This window comes from Hyalella azteca, unplaced genomic scaffold (assembly GCF_000764305.2).
Source record: "Hyalella azteca isolate HAZT.00-mixed unplaced genomic scaffold, Hazt_2.0.2 contig1551, whole genome shotgun sequence".
Lineage (NCBI taxonomy): Eukaryota > Metazoa > Arthropoda > Malacostraca > Amphipoda > Hyalellidae > Hyalella > Hyalella azteca.
This window is the reverse complement of record NW_025931862.1, coordinates 17,551-37,474: the sequence shown is the minus strand read 5'-3', so window position 1 is coordinate 37,474 and position 19,924 is coordinate 17,551. Positions and strand designations below refer to the sequence as shown.

General features: G+C 36.5%; 2 protein-coding genes across 2 annotated transcripts in view; both read right to left on the bottom strand.

The window, feature by feature from the left end:
• The window catches only part of LOC108667435 (PTB domain-containing engulfment adapter protein 1-like), a 32,377-nt gene extending 30,251 nt beyond the window's left edge, over positions 1 to 2,126 (bottom strand). The window contains exon 1 of the mRNA XM_018154459.2: positions 1,905 to 2,126. The gene's annotated coding sequence lies outside the window, so the exon portion shown is untranslated. The remainder of the gene's footprint in view (positions 1 to 1,904) is intronic.
• A 2,279-nt stretch (positions 2,127 to 4,405) lies between these two features.
• The window catches only part of LOC108667438, a 20,592-nt gene continuing 5,073 nt past the window's right edge, over positions 4,406 to 19,924 (bottom strand). Inside the window, exons 2-8 of the mRNA XM_018154462.2 lie at positions 8,749 to 9,139; positions 7,574 to 8,416; positions 7,051 to 7,262; positions 6,675 to 6,784; positions 6,005 to 6,192; positions 4,956 to 5,150; positions 4,406 to 4,565 (exon numbers count right to left, since the gene is read on the bottom strand). Coding sequence (XP_018009951.1) covers positions 4,419 to 4,565; positions 4,956 to 5,150; positions 6,005 to 6,192; positions 6,675 to 6,784; positions 7,051 to 7,262; positions 7,574 to 8,416; positions 8,749 to 9,126 — 2,073 coding nt within the window. The 5' untranslated portion in view covers positions 9,127 to 9,139 and the 3' untranslated portion in view covers positions 4,406 to 4,418. The remainder of the gene's footprint in view (positions 4,566 to 4,955; positions 5,151 to 6,004; positions 6,193 to 6,674; positions 6,785 to 7,050; positions 7,263 to 7,573; positions 8,417 to 8,748; positions 9,140 to 19,924) is intronic.

The window sequence follows — 19,924 nt, the reverse complement described above, 5'->3', positions numbered from 1 at the left end:
CACGTGACGCTCGACTTCGACTCAAGGGTTTAAGTCTTTAAAAAAAAAAACAGAACAAAGCGGTGGCTCAAAGTCAGACGTCCATAGAAGTCGGGGTTAATTCATGTCTGGGACGTGACGGGAAGCAAGTCGTCCTTCAAACTTAAATGAATTTCGTTTACGATACTGCAGTGCCCTAAAGTCACTAGCGGTGACTAGAAATAAGGCAAGGACTCCAATAGGCGTTCATTTAACGGCCCTTTGTCCAATGACACATTAACCATTGCCAAAGCTCCTCGCTTATTGAGTCGTGATACCGGCAGTACCGTCAGTAAACGAAGGGTTAACACGATTTTGTGATAATATATATCAAATTAATTCGAACAACGACAATATATTGTAGTTATTCAGAGAAAAATTAGGTAGGTAACTCATCGAAAATACGAGTTACCTTGTAGGTACGTACTAGATAATCTCTTTAAAGTTGGTTGCGTCTATCAATTTAACTAGAAGCAAGGATGAGTGGAACACAGAACCCATAACTGCGATAAAAATTGGAATGAGAAGAAACGAAACCAATTCTATAACTCGAAAAAATTACGCCAGCCAAACGTATAATTAAATTTGGTGTAACATTTGAGATCAAATACTCCAGCTCCAACAAAATTTATTAAAATTTTAATGGGATCAGATCCGTTTCTGACTAACTGATATTGCCTTTTCAAATGATTATTTACTTATAAGAGAATAGATTAATAAATCAGTCAAGCTGATCAAATTCGCTCAAGAAATAAGTACGAATGGCCATAAATATCAAGATAGTCGATCGACAAGAAACGGAACCAGATTTAATAGTTTTCATTTTCAAGAATGCGGTCACTGAAAAGTCTGAGCTGTGGTGTACGAATTCTTCATTGTTGTGGATGCATGGCTGGACTGCGGCTACCACGGTCACAGCTCCTGGATCTCGGACAGCCTTTCCAGTGTCACAAATTCTCTCTGCAGACCAACCTGACTACGCTCTTCACCGAATATTATTATCTCTTTCTAGGTCACGACAAAGATTTTCGATCTGGGTATTGCGGATATCTGAACAGGCAAAGAATGTCGGACGCGATTCACCTTCACGGAATGGAACTGCATAAATAAATTAACTCAAATATTTTACATATAATTATTAGCATGGATCATTTTCATGATGAGGAGACGGCGCTTCATGAAATGGTGAGGAGATTTTGCAGGGGCTTCGGTCAGTTTAATTGTAACCAACTCACAGTCACTGCTAGTAATAGATCAGTCTAGATGCATCGTAAATATTTCAGAACTTCCAGCAAGTCCCAAGGATTGCCACAAGCTTTGAGACAGCTTGATTTTCCGGTAGTAATTAGGGACAGATTATCAATAGGTAGCTAAGCGTTTGAGCTTAATAACAAAACTATAGTGTAAATCTCAATTTTTGCAAGATGACCTCCATGAGTCAACTTGCCAAAATATTTATATCAATCCAAAGTGAGTAGGTACTTCATTGTTGGACAATATGGAGTAATCCCAATTCCCAATGCGAAGTGCACCATCGCAAATGATTCGTTCTGTGCTGGACAAACGAAAGTGCTCACATGATCAAATCGCCGAGAATGCCAAGATGGTAAAGAGCCATAAATGCCCTGTGTTGTGATCTGTGGCACTGAGAGGTAACATTCCAATAGACAGCCTTATAGTTATAGGTATTTGTAGAAACGACTCCAGCATTGGCGTTCACAGAACTCGAACCTACAGATAACTACAAGAAGGCGATATTCTAGCTCGATCATAAGTATTAGACATAAAAATAACAAAGCAAACGTAAGATTAGTAGTATTAGCATGTCTGTAAGCGAGAGTTTCGTCTGTTTGCGGGTTGTCAGCTCTTCCGCACCCCAAACTTACCTGGAAAGTTGCAGGCGGCGACTTTTTGCCGATAAAAGAGTTGATTTGAAATGATTTTTCAGATCAATGCTCCTTAATAGATCATTAAAAGCAAAGCCTTGAGTGATGGTAGAGGAGTGGCAATTTTATTGGGTGTGAAACTCCCTGCATGCGAGCAAAACTAGAAACTGGAACGAGGCGCCCAACACACACGCGCGTGCACACCCTCACTGACTAACTTCACTAACAATACTGATCGAAACTTTACGGAGCTCGACGCTCTTGCCAGCTGTTGATTGTTCGTTCACAGGCTTCAGCAGGACACGAGCGATCATTTTCGCCGTTCGCATTCTATTTGACATCTCGTAGAACACGGAAACAAAGCTTAAGGAAAATTAAAGGGGAAACCATTTTCCTAACTTTACTCAACAGCGGTAAGCGTTAACCCAAATCCCAAAAGTCTTCGTAAGATCGAAATCACCGACATGTGGAACAGCCTCTCCGATTACATCGTTGGCGCTCCTAGTATGAAGGCGTTCAAGAATAGACTAGATAAAGCTATTAAAAAATATATGTTCAGATTTGAAATGCCTAGCACCATATCGAACTCGGCGGAAGTCTAGTTGCTATTTCAAACTATCGTCAGTCTTGAAAAGATCCGGTCAAAGGACACGATTTTAGATCTTCTGTGATCAAGTCGCGAAAAGTACATGAATCGGCGACAGTCCACATCAGGCCTACTCTTCAGCACCGATATCACTATGTTATGTAATGTTAAAATATTTCGTACTGTTCTAAATTCGACTGCGTTCTAAATTCATCGGAAGGGGAAAGGGGGAGTCCTGCAAAGTTCCTAAAAAACTTTAGGTGTGTACTCAAAGAGTGGGGGCACAGCTGCACCCAATTATTGACACTCAATTTTTAGCTTGAATTTACAATTTTATCCAAAATTTCGGAAATGCACTCAATTATATGAGAGCAGCTGTTACGGTACTTGTTCGCCCTATGTCCAAGATGAATTTTAGGCTGAAGCCGCACTCCCACGCAACCTATATGGACAATGCACACTGGAGATCGCAGGTAAGAAAAAGCTGTTTCTCAAACATTTCGGTACTAATTATCAATAGAATAACACAAGTTTTGTACACAGGAGCGGCTTAAGATAGCAAAAGTAAAGTTGTGTCAAATATTGAAGCATCTGCAACTGCTAAAGAAGAACTTCACTAGGTTCTGAAGACTACTTCTAATCTGTATTATTTCGACGAATTGAAAATTTTTGAATATTAAATTACTAGTTTTGGCCAACATTTGACTGCTCTCAGTTTATTGCGTGGAATCACTGGAAAATTTTTAGAAAAATCCGATGTCAATAGGTATTTATAAAAGAAATTATTTGAGTGTTTAGTTCCATGGCAGCTGTGGGTAATGCTGGGTGACTGTGGGCAATGACTACCCATAGCACAAAATAACGACTTAAAAACCTATTCGAAATGGGAGCACCACCAATTTTGTGCACCAATAAGCCATGAATCGAACGCCTTGGATCACTCCTGAGTCCTGACATCCACCAATCAGTCGTGTACCACTCGGCTTTGACTTCCTCCGGCCTCGCATAGAACCTGTCGTGCACCACCAGGCCGCGGATCGAATCTGACTTCCGGGCATCGTTAAATTGCGTAATTTTACGCAGATAGCATAGTTCTATTCAGATATCATAGTTTTATTCCAAAATATATCGTCCTTCGACAAGTGGCCGTTCGACCGAGGGCTGGTTCGACCCACGGCCTAGATACGGACGGCTTGAAGTGTTGAAGGCTACGTTCCGGAAGGCAGGAATCATGATGGTCCATTACATCCAGCGCAGTGGTGGGCAGTGGAAACTTCAAAAAGCTGGCGTTATAATTCGCGCAGTTGATGTTTTAATCAAAAATCCCAGGTTTTCATAGCGACGGCTTTTTTAAAATTCGTCGTCATTGTCCATTGCATCGTCTTCCACTCAATATTTTTTCACTTGTTTTACGCCTTCTATTTTGTTCCTCGTAACGTTAATTCTTTCTTATGTAAACCGCTGCCCCGAATCCCACATTTCGAAAACCGCTTCAAATATTGACAATTGCCTACAGTTAATGTTTAATTTTCGACCATGTATCGTGTCCAGTCAAGGGGCAGTAACAACACATGACGGTTCTATAAACATCGTAGCGTTTGAGAATCTCGTACTCTTGGAGTAAGCAAATCACTTCGGATAACATTGTTATTGAATCAACGTCGCGCAATGTTTTGTACAGTGCATCCAGATTACAATGAATTTCTCGGACACCATTTCTCCACGTTTTGCTAGCATCATATTCTGCATCATTGTACTGCCCCTTCTGTCATGGAGCGACATGGATGACCTTCCACAGGTCCAAGAAATATCGACATAACTATTTCGCAAAACCAACCCACCGACATACAGTAAATACCATTTCTTGTTGGTGCACGTAAAGGCATAAAAGACTTGCTTAAAAACAAGGCTCATAAAAAAATTTAATTTTAGAATTTTACAACTTTATTTTTCTTCTTCTTAGTGACGTTGGCAGAATCTGAAGGTGTAACCGGAGTAGCATCCTCCATGACCTCGAGCAGCTGTCCCGCCTTCAGTACCCCTGCCTTCAGTTCAGGCCGCTCCTTCTGTTCCTCCTGCAAGTAAGAAGTAGTCATGGAATAAATGCTAAGTCCACATGAGCTTAACCAACAATTAGTTAGGTTTTGAATGCACACAAAATTACGAACTAATCGCATCAGCATTTGGAATTTTCAATGCGCTATTTCTCATTGCACATATCGAAATAACGAAGGTGTTCCACATGTCATTAAAATAATGTTAGCACTGCTGGTGGCTACTCCATCTACAGGAAGTTCTAATTAATCGACAAACATATTTCGGGGGTAGTTCTTCATGAAGGTTTGCCGTTACATGGAAGTAATTTCTAGTAATAACTCATTACAAAAACCGCTTTCTTGGGCAGGCTTTGTTCAAATGCTAGTGACATCTTCTAAAAATTACTGTGACTAAGGAATAACACGAACCGTATTCCTAGGGCAGTCCTTGATCAAGTGCTGGTTGCTATCACAAAGTGTGCAGCCTCCTCCGTGCGGGTAGAGGCCCTTGGTGTTCTTGGGGCACTCCCTGCTGATGTGGCCTTTCTGCCGGCAGATGAAGCACGTGGCGTAGCTGAACTGCGCCTCAGAGCACGTGTCCGACTGGTGCTCAAGAGAGCCACACTGCAATATGAAGAAATGCGTGATTTTTCAGCCAATAATTTGTCAAGCCAAGGAAAAATGTTACTTATATCTAAACTCTTAGAGGCAAAATACAAGAGATAGTCGAATTAAGCTGAATGAAGCTAAAGATATACAAATATGCCACATTGAAAGAAAACAATAGAGAAATAATAAGCGTTTAAAAATTATTTTTTAAAGACAACACCTCTAAAGAATCCAGTGTCACCGATAATACACATGTACAACGAATTTATAATTTTATTATCATGTATTACAAAAATTAATTTTCAAATTTTATTTTTACAATAAAAAAAAATAATTTTTTTCAAAATTATTTATTCTGTCAATTGATTCATGCATTGCCTCGAACTTTATGCAGTGTGGAAATTTCAGATCGGTTGGACAGGTAGAAGTGTGTTAAATATCGATTATATTAAAAAAAAATTTCAAATAAAAATTTTTTTTTAATTACATATTCTGTCAATTGATTCATGCATTGTCTCCAACTTTACGCAGTTGTGCAAATTTTCAAGTCAATTGGACAGGTGGAAGCGTGTTCAATATCGATTATAAGATTTGTAGCAGACAGACAAACAAACAAGAAATGAAGTTAAAGAGAAGTGTTGTAAAATGATTAAAAGGAAAGAATAGCAATCCTGAAATTGATAAATGATTCATGACTAGCTTTTTAGACAATGATAATTATGGGATAGAATCCCCAATCCCCATACACTCATCTTGCCTCAGTAGAAGCCTGACAGCAAATAGATGTGGAGATATGTTGTTTATTTATTAAATACAACCAGTAGTCATAACACGGTGAGTAAAAATTACCCGTCACTAAAGCTATTTACCTTAAAGCAAGAACCGACACCCTGGACGTTGCGCTTCAGTGGACAATCCGCAACCATGTGGCCAGTTTTGCGGCATGAGAAGCAAACTTGACGGCGTTCTCTCTTGAGCTCGTTCTCTTCACGACGTCTCTCCACCTTGATCAGCTCTGCAATGCGCTCCTTAGCCGTGCCCTCGGCCTTCAATTTGTCTGTGAAGTTTTATAAGTTTAGAAGTATGTATTAGATAAGGTGTTCAATTTATAACTTTCCTGCACTATTAGCCTTCAACTTACTTGTTAAGTTATATAAATTTGAACGTTTTGATGGATTAGCAGCTCAATTTCTTTCTTTCCTGTATCTCCTGACATCAACATCTTTGTAACTTTGAAAAAATATGAGATTTCAAAAAGTAAAAAAAATTCTTTAAGACACATTTAAAGTCAAAATCTGACTTAACTAGTCAAAGAATAGGTATATTTTACTAGTGTCTACGCAAATATTTGTCCACTGTTATCAGCAGAGTTTTAATATCTTCATTGACACCACAAGAACAAGGCCATACAGTGAATAAAGTCAACAATCAAACTAAAAAAATACATCGTGGTGGTACACCTTCAAATTAAACTCCATGAATCAAGCTAAAAAATATGCAAACAAGAAACCTGAAGAGTCATCAGTAAACCAGACTTACTTTCAAGTTCATGAAGACGTTTGGCTCCCTCTGGTTTAATCCAGTAGCCTCTGAAGTTCACCAAACCATTCTTGGTGCGCACTGGGTTGAAGGTTTTCTTCTCAACACCTCTTTAAAAAAATACACAATAATATTTAAAAATTTGATGAATTATTTTTACTACTTATTTCTAAAAAAAAAATTATTAGGTATTGGAAGCAAGTGCTAAGATTTAAAGCTAATCATTCATATAAACTACAGGCCATCAGTTAAGATATTTGAAAGCTTCAGAATTAAAAACACTAATTGCCAACACGGTATATTTGATGAGAACAGTTTCATAACAGATATTTGTTTTACCAAGCGATCATCAAAACAATTTTAAATAGGTATTTACCTGAATTCCGTGAGTTTAGATTCATTAGATTTCTGAAATTTATTTACAGCACCAGTGCCAGTCTTGAGTGCTTTGCGCTCACTGCGGTGCAGCCGACACTTCTTTGTTTTCTTTCCCTTATTGAGAGTTTTGGACGAGTGCTTCTTAGCCACCCTCCTGAGGTATGCCATTAGTTGATTGGACAATTTGTTCAACTCGACCTTCAGAGCTGACTGTGAGCAAAATGATACATAATTAATTAATAAAGATTTTTTGTTCAAAAATACTGTACAAGGCATGATAATATATAGGTACTGCAATGTTAGTATATTGTCTTTCAATGATAGAAATTCATTACAATATTAAATTATGATGACATGTAAATGTAATCAGTTAAAAATTTTAGAATCAATAACAATAAGTTTCTATGTTGCCTGCAAATCACACACAGCATAAAATTAATCAATTTTTACAAACCTATAAATAGGATAACACTAAATTATGTAGACAGGTAAATATTCTTTATCTCTATTTAGAAATTTACCTTGAACTTCAAGTTCTCTTCCTCTGAGAGGGAGGTTGAAGTATTACCATCTGTTCTGCTAGCAATGATATTCTTTTTGACAGTGTCTTTCCAGTCTGCTATTGCACCAATCTTGCACCTTCTGATCCAGATGCCTTCCACACAGGTCATGAGCTCATTTTCCTTCATTTCTATTGAAGATTCACTGGCTTTGGAATAGATCAATTTTAATGATTTATTAGCATTCATAGTATCAGTAACTTCATCATCAGATTCAACTCCCTCATCAGCAGATTCCATTGCCTCAGTATTTTCTTCAACTGAACTTTTTGATGACATTTGCTTCTTAGACTTACAAATATTAATTCCCTCATCATCTTCATCATCAGTATTGCATGAATCATCTGACTCATCAATAGCATTGATTTTAGTTTCTACAAAAGAATGAGGCACACCATTGTAATCCATTTGTGAACCTTCTCTTTCATCGTCAGAGGCTTCATTGTCACTAATTTGGAAATTAAGATCCAGGCCTGCAATTGATGGAATGCTGCTTCCAATTGCTTTATTTGTAGCAGCTTTCTTTCTTTTGTCAGGACTTCTTGAATTCTTGCCACACGATCCAGATTCAGCATCATTCTTTGCTTCCTCTTTAGATTTAGATTCATTCCCTTTTATCTTTTTTGCAATAGATTTAGATTCTTTAGATGTTTGCTGCTTATTTTTGCAATCTTTTTTGCTCCAAACTTTCACTGGCGCAGTGTATGTGCCATCCTTAATTTGTTTAAACTTCTCTTCATAGAGTAATTCTTTGAAGAGAACCCTGTTGGCTTTCCGTAAGGGCTTCATCATCATTTTCTTTACCTTGAAAAAAAGTCATCAAAATGTTTATTAGTGACAAAGAAGCAAAGCATAAATAATATATTTATAGAATTATTTGAAACCAGCAACTGATAATGGTCTATACATTTCATAATTAACATCTTTTCATATTTTGCTAGTATGGAAAAAAGAGCAGAAAAACCAAGATATAAATAGTTTATCATATTTTTATATTAGATAGCAATAAGTTTCCAAAAGGCTAGAATGTTGCAATTTTTACAAATTATCAACACCTAAGTAAGTTTACTTTTGTTTTCCTTTACCTTAATACCATAGAAACAACTACATATGTAGGTACCTATCACAGAACTTACCTTTTCTCCACCATGGCCCTCCAGTTCAAGGCTTCTCTTCAGTTTATCCAATTCTGCAACAGATTCCCTTTTTACATAGAATCCATCATAAAATGTCATCCGTTCATTTTCTTTATACTTGACATCAAGCCATGGCCTTGAAACGCCTTGCTTCTTGAATTGCTTTATCTTTTGACCTTTTTCATTAATTGTAAAAAGTGCCTTTGCTTCATCCTTTTTTGAAATCTCTGATTCATCTGGTACTTCCTTCCAAACATTTGTTCCCTTAAGCACTGAATTTTTACTTTGATAATTTTTACTAACTCTACCACTAGAGGCCTTTGAAGAATTTTTATTCTTCTTGCCTGAATCAACTTTATCTTTGGTAACAGGAGCCATATTGCTGCAAATGCTGAAAAACAAAAGGAAAGAAGTAAATCACATGGAGAAAACATTCTGACTAATCAAGAGTAGCATTGAAAGAAAAGACAAGCACAACTCCAAAAATAGGTTACCAATACCAATTTTCTTCAAGGTACTGTATGTGCATATTGTTATTATCCTTGATGCATTATACAATTCTAAAGTTATACTTTCATACAAAACCAACAGTCCCATTAACTCACTCTCAACAGGCCTTGGTCAAATGTCAAGCATTTCTCAGCATGATGAGATCATTGAAATTTTACATACAAAAAACATTCAGCCTCATGAAATCGTAGTGAGTGCTTTGCTTCACGTACTACCATATAACAGAAAAGTATAAATAGAAACTAAAATTGCAGGATGTAAAATGAAAAGTAAAGAGTAAATTTGCCATAGATAAGCTAAGTTTTTAAAATTAAATTAATGCACTGACCAAACCCACCATCTATAGGCTGGAAAATGCCGGAACCAAAGGAAGTGGATGACAACATGACATTAATTGAATATAAATATAATTGGGAAAATCACATTAATTCAACATTTATTTCTTAACAAGACTCTTTTTAGAGTTTCTACCATTATCAAACCCAATTTTCAGCTGTTGACTATTACCAAGCATTGTAAAAATTAATACAAATGAATGTTGGCCTGAAAATATTTTATGAATGATAGAATACTATGTATGATTACTGTTTGGTGATCAATTCTCATGAGCTTAAACCAAGTCAATTTCATGTAAATCAGGCACTGCATCAGGCCCATGGTGGAATTATAACAAGCAGTAAAAATTCTGTGCTCAAAGGGAGAAATGTTTGGAAGGAAGTGCCTGATGAATCAGAGATTTCAAAAACTACTGAACCCAAGGCATTTTTTACAATCAATAAAAAAGATCAAAAGATAATACAATTCAAAAGGAAGCAAGGCTTTTTAAGGCCTTGGCTTAGTGTGAAGTATGAAGAAAATGAACGGATGACATTTTATGATGGATTCTATGTAGATAGAGAATCTGTTGAAGAATTGGGAATTGATACACTGAAGAGAAGCTTTGAACTAGAGGGTCATGGTGAAGAAAGGTAAGTTTGTTGATACAGCTTTTATGGCATTAAGGAAAAGGGAAACAAACGTAAACTGACTTAGGTGTTGAGAACTTGGAAAATTTAAAACATTATAGCCTTCAAGAAACTTATTAATACTTTATGCAAATATATGAAAAAATATTTATTTCTTGGAGTCTTTCTGTTCACCTTCTTTTTTCCATACAATTAGCAAAATATGAAAAGCTGTTAATTATGAAATATATCAACAATTATCAGTTTATTGTTCTAAATGAATACATTGATAGGTATATTATTTGTGCTTTGCTTCTTTGTCATGAATAAACATTTTGATGGCATTTTTTTGGGTAAAGAAGATGATGAAGCTCTTATGTAAAGCCAACAGGGTTCTCTTCAAAGAATTACTCTGAAGTTCAAACAAATTAAGAATGGCACATACACTGCGCCAGTGCAAGTATATGTAGAGCAAAAAAGATTGCAAAAATAATCAGAGAACATCTAAAGAATCTCATTCAAATGCAAAAAAGATGAAAGGAATGAATCTAAATCTAAGGAAGAGAAAGAATGATGCTGAATCTGAATTGCGTGGCAATAATTCAAAAAGTCCTGACAAAACAAAGAAAGCTGCTAAAAATAAAACAATTGGAAGCAGCATTCCATCAATTGCAGGCCTGGATCTTAATTTCCAAATTAGTGACAAAGAAGCCTCTGATGATGAAAGAGAAGGCTCACAAATGGATAACAATGGTATGACCAATTCTTTTGTAGAAACTAAAATCAATGCTATTGATTTCAGATAAAGATGACGATGAAGCCCTTACAGAAAGCCAACAGGGTTCTCTTCAAAGAATTACCTACTCTATGAAGAGAAGTTTAAACAAATCAAGAATGGCACATACACTGCACCAGTGCAAATATGGAGCAAAAATAATTGCAAAAATAAACAGAGAACATCTAAAGAATCTCATTCTAATGCAAAAAAAGAGAAAAAGAATGAATATAAATCTAAAGAAGAGTTAAGGAATAATGCTGAATCTGAATTGTGTGGCAATAATTAAAGAAGTCCTGACAAAAGAAAGCTGCTACAAATAAAGCAATTGGAAGCAGTATTCCCTCAAATGAAGGCCTGAATCTTGATTTCCAAATTAGCGACAATTAAGCCTCTGACAATGAAAGAAAAGGTTCACTAATGGATTACAATGGTGTGCCTCATTCTTTTGTAGAAACTAAAATCAATGCTATTGATGAGTCAGATGATTCATGTAATACTGATGATGAGAGAATTATTATTTTTCAGCCTAAGAAGCAAATTTCATCAAAAAGTTCAATTGAAGAAAAAGAAGGAATGGAATCTTGTGACAAGGGAGTTGAATCTAATGATGAAATAAATATTTATATATTTTTCTAATTTTGATTTGCATGCCTATATTGTTTCTGGCTTTGGCCTAAATTCAAAGCAATCTGTTATCAGCATCATTTCAATCAAGAGGTATAAAAAGTTCCATCACACAAAGCAAAATATGCAAAAACATAAGTAAATTAAAATGGGCAGAGAATTGGGAAAACTTAATGATTGCATATCAAATATGATATATATAAAAAGCATGTGTCATGATGATTTGATGACTTCTTTGTCAAGATTAGCAATTGAACATTACACCAAGGTGCAGAGTTTGGCAAATTAAATGTCAATTTTTACATTTGTAGACCACAAACGTTCCTGATAGTACCCAAGATGCATTGCTGCCTTGCCAGTAGTCTTCAAAATGCAATGACAAGTCTTCAAGATGCAACGCTGACAGTCTTCATGATGCAACGCTCACAGTCTTCACAATGCAACGCTGACAGTCTTCAAGATGCAATGCCAACAGTCTTCAAGATGCAACGCCAACAGTCTTCAAGATGCAATGCTGACAGTCTTCAAGATGCAATGCCAACAGTCTTCAAGATGGAACGCCGGCAGTCTTCAAGATGTGTTGCAAAAATTCTTCAAGATGTGATGCTGGCAGTCTTCAAGATGCTTTGCAAAAATTCTTCAAGATGCATTGCAAAATTCTTACAATACCAACTTTGATGATTGTATTTTCAACACCCCAGGACCAGGTATTGCAGTAGACAATTGCATTGCTACCAAAATTACCACTGGATCGTGCTTTGCACCCTCATCCAACTAACCAGAAACCGGAAATTTTAAAAACTATGCAGTCACTGGTGTACCTTGAGTCCTNCACGTTTTATGATTGGTTTAAAACTCTTCTGCTGCCCTTCTGTAAGAATTTGGAAGGTCACAAAGTGTTAATTGGAGATAACCTCTCCTCTCATCTGCACCAGGACGTATTTCAACTTTGCAATGAAAACAACATAAGCTTCGTCTTTTTGCCAGCCAACGCAACGCATCTTATGCAGCCACTAGATGTGGTTTTCTATGGGCCATTTAAAAGGAAATGGCACGAGACCCTTACAAATTGGAAGAAAACTTTTGGCAAGAACACTGCAACACTCCCAAAAGACTGGTTTCCACGCCTCCTCTCAAACCTCTTCTACTCGATCAACAATGAAGTCAAGCACAATATGAGCATGGGCTTTCAAGCCACAGGATTGTACCCACTTGACAGGGAGCGCGTGCTCAGGAAACTTCGCAGAGAAACCACGCAAGAAGATATTGAAAATACAAGGAACTTTGTCTCGCATGCTGTGCTTGAGAAACTCCTAGAAATCCGCTCACCACCCACTGAAGCCAATAATGTACCCAAACGAAGAAAGGCTATCGCGCTTACTCCTGGAAAGTCCCACACTGGGCCAAGGGCCAGTACTTCAGGTTCAGCAACAACACAAATCCAGAAGAAGCAGGGAGCAAATGTGAGGAAAGCGTTACAGTTCGACAAATATTCAGATGTTGAGAATGAGCTTGAATCAAATGATGGAACTGACCTTGCTGTTGCTCAAGACATGGCCGATCATCAAGATGAGATGCAGGAACCTGACAAGGACATCTCTAAAATCATCATTAATGAAGATGATTTTATCCTTGTTAGGTTCGAGTTAGATGGAAGGGTACAATGTGAGAAATTTTATGTTGCTTGCATGAGAGAACAACCACAAGACGATGACTGCGATGTCATGGTTGAATTCCTAAAGAAAAGCAGTGATACAAAAAAGATATCATTTGTCTACCCTGTTCAGCATGACATGGCTGCTGTTGGGCACCAGCACAGTTTACTTTCAAGTTGTTAAGTTAAGCGCAAACATTACTGTATGAAAAGGAAGTTCTTCTATTAGTTTTGAAAGTTTGTGTTACAAAATGGAAAAAATAGTTCTTGTTTTTGAAAAATGCATTTATATGTATAGGAATAAAGGAAAATTGGGAACAAATTACAGAAAACATCTTCTATTTTACATCTACATCATCAACAAAGGAAGAAGAGGACTTCAGAGTACTTTGTGTAATGGGTGAGTACATTCTGTATGCTGTAAACGTGTTAAAATTAAGTTTTATTGCAAGTGTCCCGAGTAGCCCCGTCCGACAGGCCTACTTGGGACACACTTTTTTTTGCTTCTGGCACCTTACGAATAGCATATGGAATTTTTTAGACAATGCCATTCGATAGCCCTCGCAAAGAGCTATAAAATGAGCCTAAACTTGTTTATGAAATGTTTCATCGTAAGAAGTTATTAACAGTTATCAACAAAAAAAGCTCAAAACTGTCCCGAGTAGCCCTGGTTGACGGTACTTGCTATTAGTTCTATATTTCAAATTTAATAATCATTAATTTAATTCTATATTTTCTCTCATGGCTGCAACTCCTAGAAAACTTTTTACAGATAACTCAATTACAGACTAATAAATGGGCCCAGATATTCATATAATGCAAGTTATTACGTTTTACTTATTTATACTCAGAGCTGGGCAGCGCTACTTTGAAATGTAGCGGAGCTACCGCTACATGCTCCAAATGTAGCGGACGCTACCACTACCGCTACCACTACCGTTACACCCACTAGATTGTAACGAGCGCTACCGCTGACGCTACAGTAAAATGTAGCACCGCTACATTAGCCGCTACAATGGCCAAAATTATTGGAAATTTCTAAATATTTATTGTTCTGCTATTGGGATTTACTCATAAACATTTAATGATAATAAAACATTTTCAAAACATATCAATGCAACTTTATTGCAATTAACCTAACCGAACTAGTACGGGTTAGATACAGTAAATGAAAGTTATAACCCCATTTAGTGAACCAATATGTTTTTCAGCTGTTTTAACCGTTTCAGCACTAGAAACCTAGGACATCTCGAGCAAATGTATGGCCGGAATCGTGGCCGGTTGCATGACCAATCTCAAAATTCAATTATCAAGTAATATCTCCCAAACTAATGAACGCAGTTCAATAAAACTTGGAACACGTAGTCATCAGAACCTAATGCAGATTTTTAGCTTGTAAAATTATTAAATTTTACCTTCATTCGTGAGTTATATTGCGATACAGGCCAACATTAGCAGTGATCACAGAATTTCTTCCTAACTACTGAACAGATTTGAACAAAATTTTGAATATACATTACTAACTACCAAACGGGGATTTTTTAGCTTGTGAAAATTTTTTTAAATTTTACCTTCGTTTGCGATTTTTTTATTATTTCACTGTCATTCTTGATTTCACAATTCCTTATATTTGGCCCGTATCGCCGGATAATTAGTCGCTTAAATTCAAGGCAATCAAGAAATTTCTTCTAAACTACTGAACAGATTTCAACGAAACATTGTATATAAATACTCAACCTTCCAACTGTGATGTTTACCTTGTGACGATTTTTCTATTTTGCTTTCGTTCCCGAGTTATACAGATATAGGAGGAACGATCGGCTTTTCTACCGGCCGGTTTAACCAGGAGCCGTTTACGTATATCTGTATAGCCGCATAACTTGCAAACAAAGGCAAAACGAAAAAGTTGTAGCGAGCTAAACATCACCATTGCAGAGGTTAGGCATTTAAATACTAAGTTTCGTTCAAATCTATTCAGTGATTTTGGAAAAAATTTCTTGATTGCACATATTTAAGCACGCATTGCTGTTTAAATCACGAATGAAGGTGAAATGAAAAACAAACTCGCAAACAAAGGCGCAATCAAATAAATGTTCACGAGCTAAACATTACCGTTTGGTAGTTAAGACTGTAAATTCAAAATTTTGTTCGAATCTGTTCAATAGTTTGAAAGAAATTCCTTGATCCCTGTGAATTTTGGCCCGTATTGCCATACAACTGTGGCAAAAAAAAAATGAAGGCAAAATTCAACAAAATTTTCACAAGCTAAACATTACCGTTAGGTCCTAATGAATACGTGTACCAAGTTTCATCGAGTTAAGTTCAGTAGTTTGAGAGATATTCCTTGATCATGGAATTTTGAAATTGGCCGCGAGTCCGGCTGTTAATTTGTCCAAGACATAGGCCCAGGAGAGGTTAAAAAAGCAGATCTGGGTGAAAAAACCATCGCTGGGAGTCATAATGTGCTGCACGTGTTGTGTACAAATCATCAAACAAACTTTGGAAGTTCTGACTTTGACTTCGGACTACCGCCCCCCAAACGCCTTCCACTTCCTTACCGCCCCCCCCAAAATCTCTCCACCGCCCCTAGGGGGGCGATATCGCCCACTTTGGGGACCACTGATCTAAGGGCTTTATTTATAAATGTAGCGGTAACGCTGTAGCGGAAAAACCTCGTATCGCTACTTAAATATGTAGCGGGCGCTACCGCTACCGCTACATTGCCTTAAATGTAATGCCGCTACCGCTACTGAAAATGTAGCGGCCACTAGCAGCGGCCGCTACATGTAGTGCGCTACTGCCCACCTATGTTTATACTTTAACTATTCTCAGTTCAGGGGATGAATTTCACTTGTAATGAAGCGTTTAAATATGGAGATTAAACTTTTATGATCAATTAGTAGCATAAACACATATCTAGTCTAGTAAGGAAATAATCTACTCTCTGAATGGCTGAACCGAGACTGGATTTTTTGAGCCATTATTTTATGGATTTGCAAGCTGCGATTTCATTTCTTTGAGCTCTGAATACCATATCCCTGTCATGAAAAGACATTTATGAGCTGCAAACTCATTTGCAAAGTCCTGTGAGAGTGAGGCTAATGGCTGTGAATGAGGCTGTGCACAGTGCACATATTATCCTAAATGGCCAAATCACAAATTTTACGATAGAAATAGCAACAAGAATTTGTCTATACTTTAGCGGCAATTGAACATGCAATAAATTACTGTTCACCAGTGTGGAATTCGGTTTAGGTAATATATTCTCATGTTAACATAGGAAAATGGACCAAAAAACCTACAACATGCTCGTGACACCTACCACTGCAGCGACAATTGATACACTGAACGTGTCAGATACACTGCCGCGCTTCCAATATCTCGAGTGGTTCAAAATCTAATACCATGTTGGCAACGCCTCCTTCGAATACATTCACTAGTCGTATATCTGCATCGGACAAATTATTGCAATTAATATGTTCTAAAATAAAAAAATTACGTCAACTTTCACAGAAAATTCTCACAATTTCACCAATACCAACAAAGTTTTCAAAACCACACAAAATGATGAGATAAACTGCTAATATTTAACAGCATATGGGAACATTGTGCTGCCATGTAAACATTTGACAAGACAGTGTCAGGCACTGTGTTTTGGTCTTGACAAGTTAGATTTAACAATAATAGTATATGTTTAAAAATTACTTTTTAAAGACAACACTTCTAAAGAATCTAGTGTCTCCAATGTTAAAGATGTACAATGAATTTTTCATTTTATTTTCAAATATTAAAAAGATTAATTTTTCAATTTTTTTTAATATATGAAACTTTTTGCAAAATTATTCATTCTGTCAATTGATTCATGCATTGCCTCCAATTTCACACAAGTGTGCAAAAGTTCAGATCAATTGGACAGGTAAAACTGTTTCAAATATCAGTTAAAAGATTTGTAGCTGACAAATCATTTTTAATTTTTTATTATTAAAAAAATTTTTTTTTTTAATTTTAAATCATTTATTTTGTAATTTGATTCTTGCATTGTCTCCAACTTTACGCAAGTGTGCAAAATTTCAGATCAATAGGATAAGTAGAAGCGTGTTAAATTTTGAAAATAAGATTTGTAGCAGACAGACAAACAAGAAGTGAAGTTAAGGGGATCGGCTACCCCTACGGAAAACTTCTACAGTTATTATCCGATTGTCATGAAACTTCACATTCATACATAAAATGTAAAAAGAAAAACATTTTGCTCATATGAATTTTTCGAAAAAATTGATAGAAAACGTGAAATTCATAGAAAATGGCTAAAAAGGGGTACTTTAGAAAATCTATCTCCTCCCACAAATATCATCCTACAACATTGAGACACGTATCAATCGTCGCGTCATTTATCCTCGTAGAGTTTTGTTAAGGGACCTAAAACCCGCCTCCCTTTGAGGAGCTGTCTCAAAGTCATTTTTAAACGTACAGGGACGATACTTATACCGTTCGATGCGCAAGAAAACAACCTTTAAGATGAGATAAGAAACAGAAAAACTCAAAATTTTCAAATTTTAGGGTAGCCAATCCCCTTAAGAGAAGTGTTGTCAATTGGACAGGTAAAAGTGTCAAATATCAGTTATAAGATTTGTAGCTGACAAAATTATTTTTTCAATTTTTATAATATTGAAAACATTTTCAAATTGTAACCACTATTCATGATAATTTGGTGCGGCATTATGCTATACCTTGTATGATGTCACGCTAATTTGTTAGTGATGAAATTTGTTCAAGAAATACAGGAAGCAATTTTTTCTGCTTTGACTTCTCTTACACACACAGACTTGCAGACGGTGTGTGAAACGAACTGATGCTTGAATTGTATTTCTCTTTCTATTTTTATATAAATTTGATATTCACCTTACAATATGTAATTGATATTGATAGAGAATACGCATAACATCTATCACATATGCATGAAAATTTAAGAACAACCTGTAGTTAAACCTATTGAGAAAAATTACTGTCCTATTTCTGTTTATTATTTTAAAAAAGCTGCGTTGTTACGTTTAGGAAAGACATAAGTCGAGTTTGATTAGTCCGAGTGTATTTTCTTATAGTACAATTCAATAACTTGTACTTGGAAGCTTGCTGCAAATGCGCATGAATTTAATTTCCCTTTTCTTAAAGAGAAATACCATACTATTAACTACGCCAATTAACTGCCAATTGTTTACACAATAGCCCACGCATATTCGTCCTTGTGGTGTCAATGTGAGTCAAGTTCAGTACCTACAGATGTCAGACCCGCTATTCCTAGCATATGTATGTTTTCGAATCTGTTGAAGGGCAACGTTTCTTGTGAACGTACAAAAAATCATTTTGTGTGGCAAAGACTTAATTTCACTTAAATTGTTTGACTTTCTCCTATGCTGAGTGAGAGAACCAATTTATGAAAATGATGGCAAATTTGTTGACCGCGTGGAGTACTTACCAGTGTTTCTTGTTGCAGCGATGTACTCGTTCGTTCAGGGAACAGCGCTTTCGAGCGTTCATGTAAGATGTGACTTGCTGTTAGTTGTAGTCACAGTGGCCAACGGCCAGTGTACATGTGATTCTCAAGATAGGAAAACGTATCTGCTCTTATTAGTATTCTAGAGGGCTTATTTCTCTCTGATGAATGAATACAGAAGTCAGGGACGCCAATATCAGGTCGAGTAACAATATTAAGTTGTATGTGGATGCCAATTTTAGGTCGAGGTGGCAAATCAAAGTCCTTCAAAAGACGCCAATATCTCAAGCTAAAACGCCATACTCTACAGACTGGATTAATATTGGCATCCACCATCTATATAGGTTCATCTTGGTGTCTCTTGGTTCAAAAAACGGCGTCCTCAACCTTTGTTGTGCCATGCTTTACAGTCTGGCAACCAGTGAATTTCCAATTCAGCAATCAGGGGTGCAGATTAATCAAAAGTGCATATCATATGGACTTGCAAGAATTTTGTCTCAATAACTTTTACTCTGCTTAAATATTACACCAAGGGGAACAAGATACAAGATTAATAAGATGCACATGACACTCAAAAGGTAATGAAATAAAACATGAAATACATTAAGGTACAATTGTGAATGAATGATTCTACAATATAATATAACTAATGTTCTGCAGCCCTCTTCAGCGTTGTGGCAAAAGCAAATGGAAGCCATTCTGATTAGTGATTGTCAGTTGTCACTGATTGCCATTGTGAACCTGTGATACAAAACATTAATGACTAATGAAATAAAAAGTACAACATTTAAACAAAAACTGAAAATCAGGATGGAATTCTAATATTGACTGTTCATATATTATTCCCGATACACCTACACCAGTTTTTCGATACAACATTATTTCAGGCAAAAAAATGAACTTCTTATAGGCTTAAAACACGTATGGGTATGCTAAGTTTCTATAAAGTAGGCTAACTCACTTGGAATGTTGCGTGCCAGCAAGGCTGCAGGCGCGTCTTCCACTCAACAATTAAAATTATACAAATTATTAGTTCGTTAAAGATTTCTTTCTTAATATCACTGCAAAGAAGTAAACTTAATAAAGTAATTACAGCTACCGTGACTACGCTGTCAAGCATACTTTTCGATGATGCATACACTAAACACGCAATTCATGGGAGCGAGAATACACAG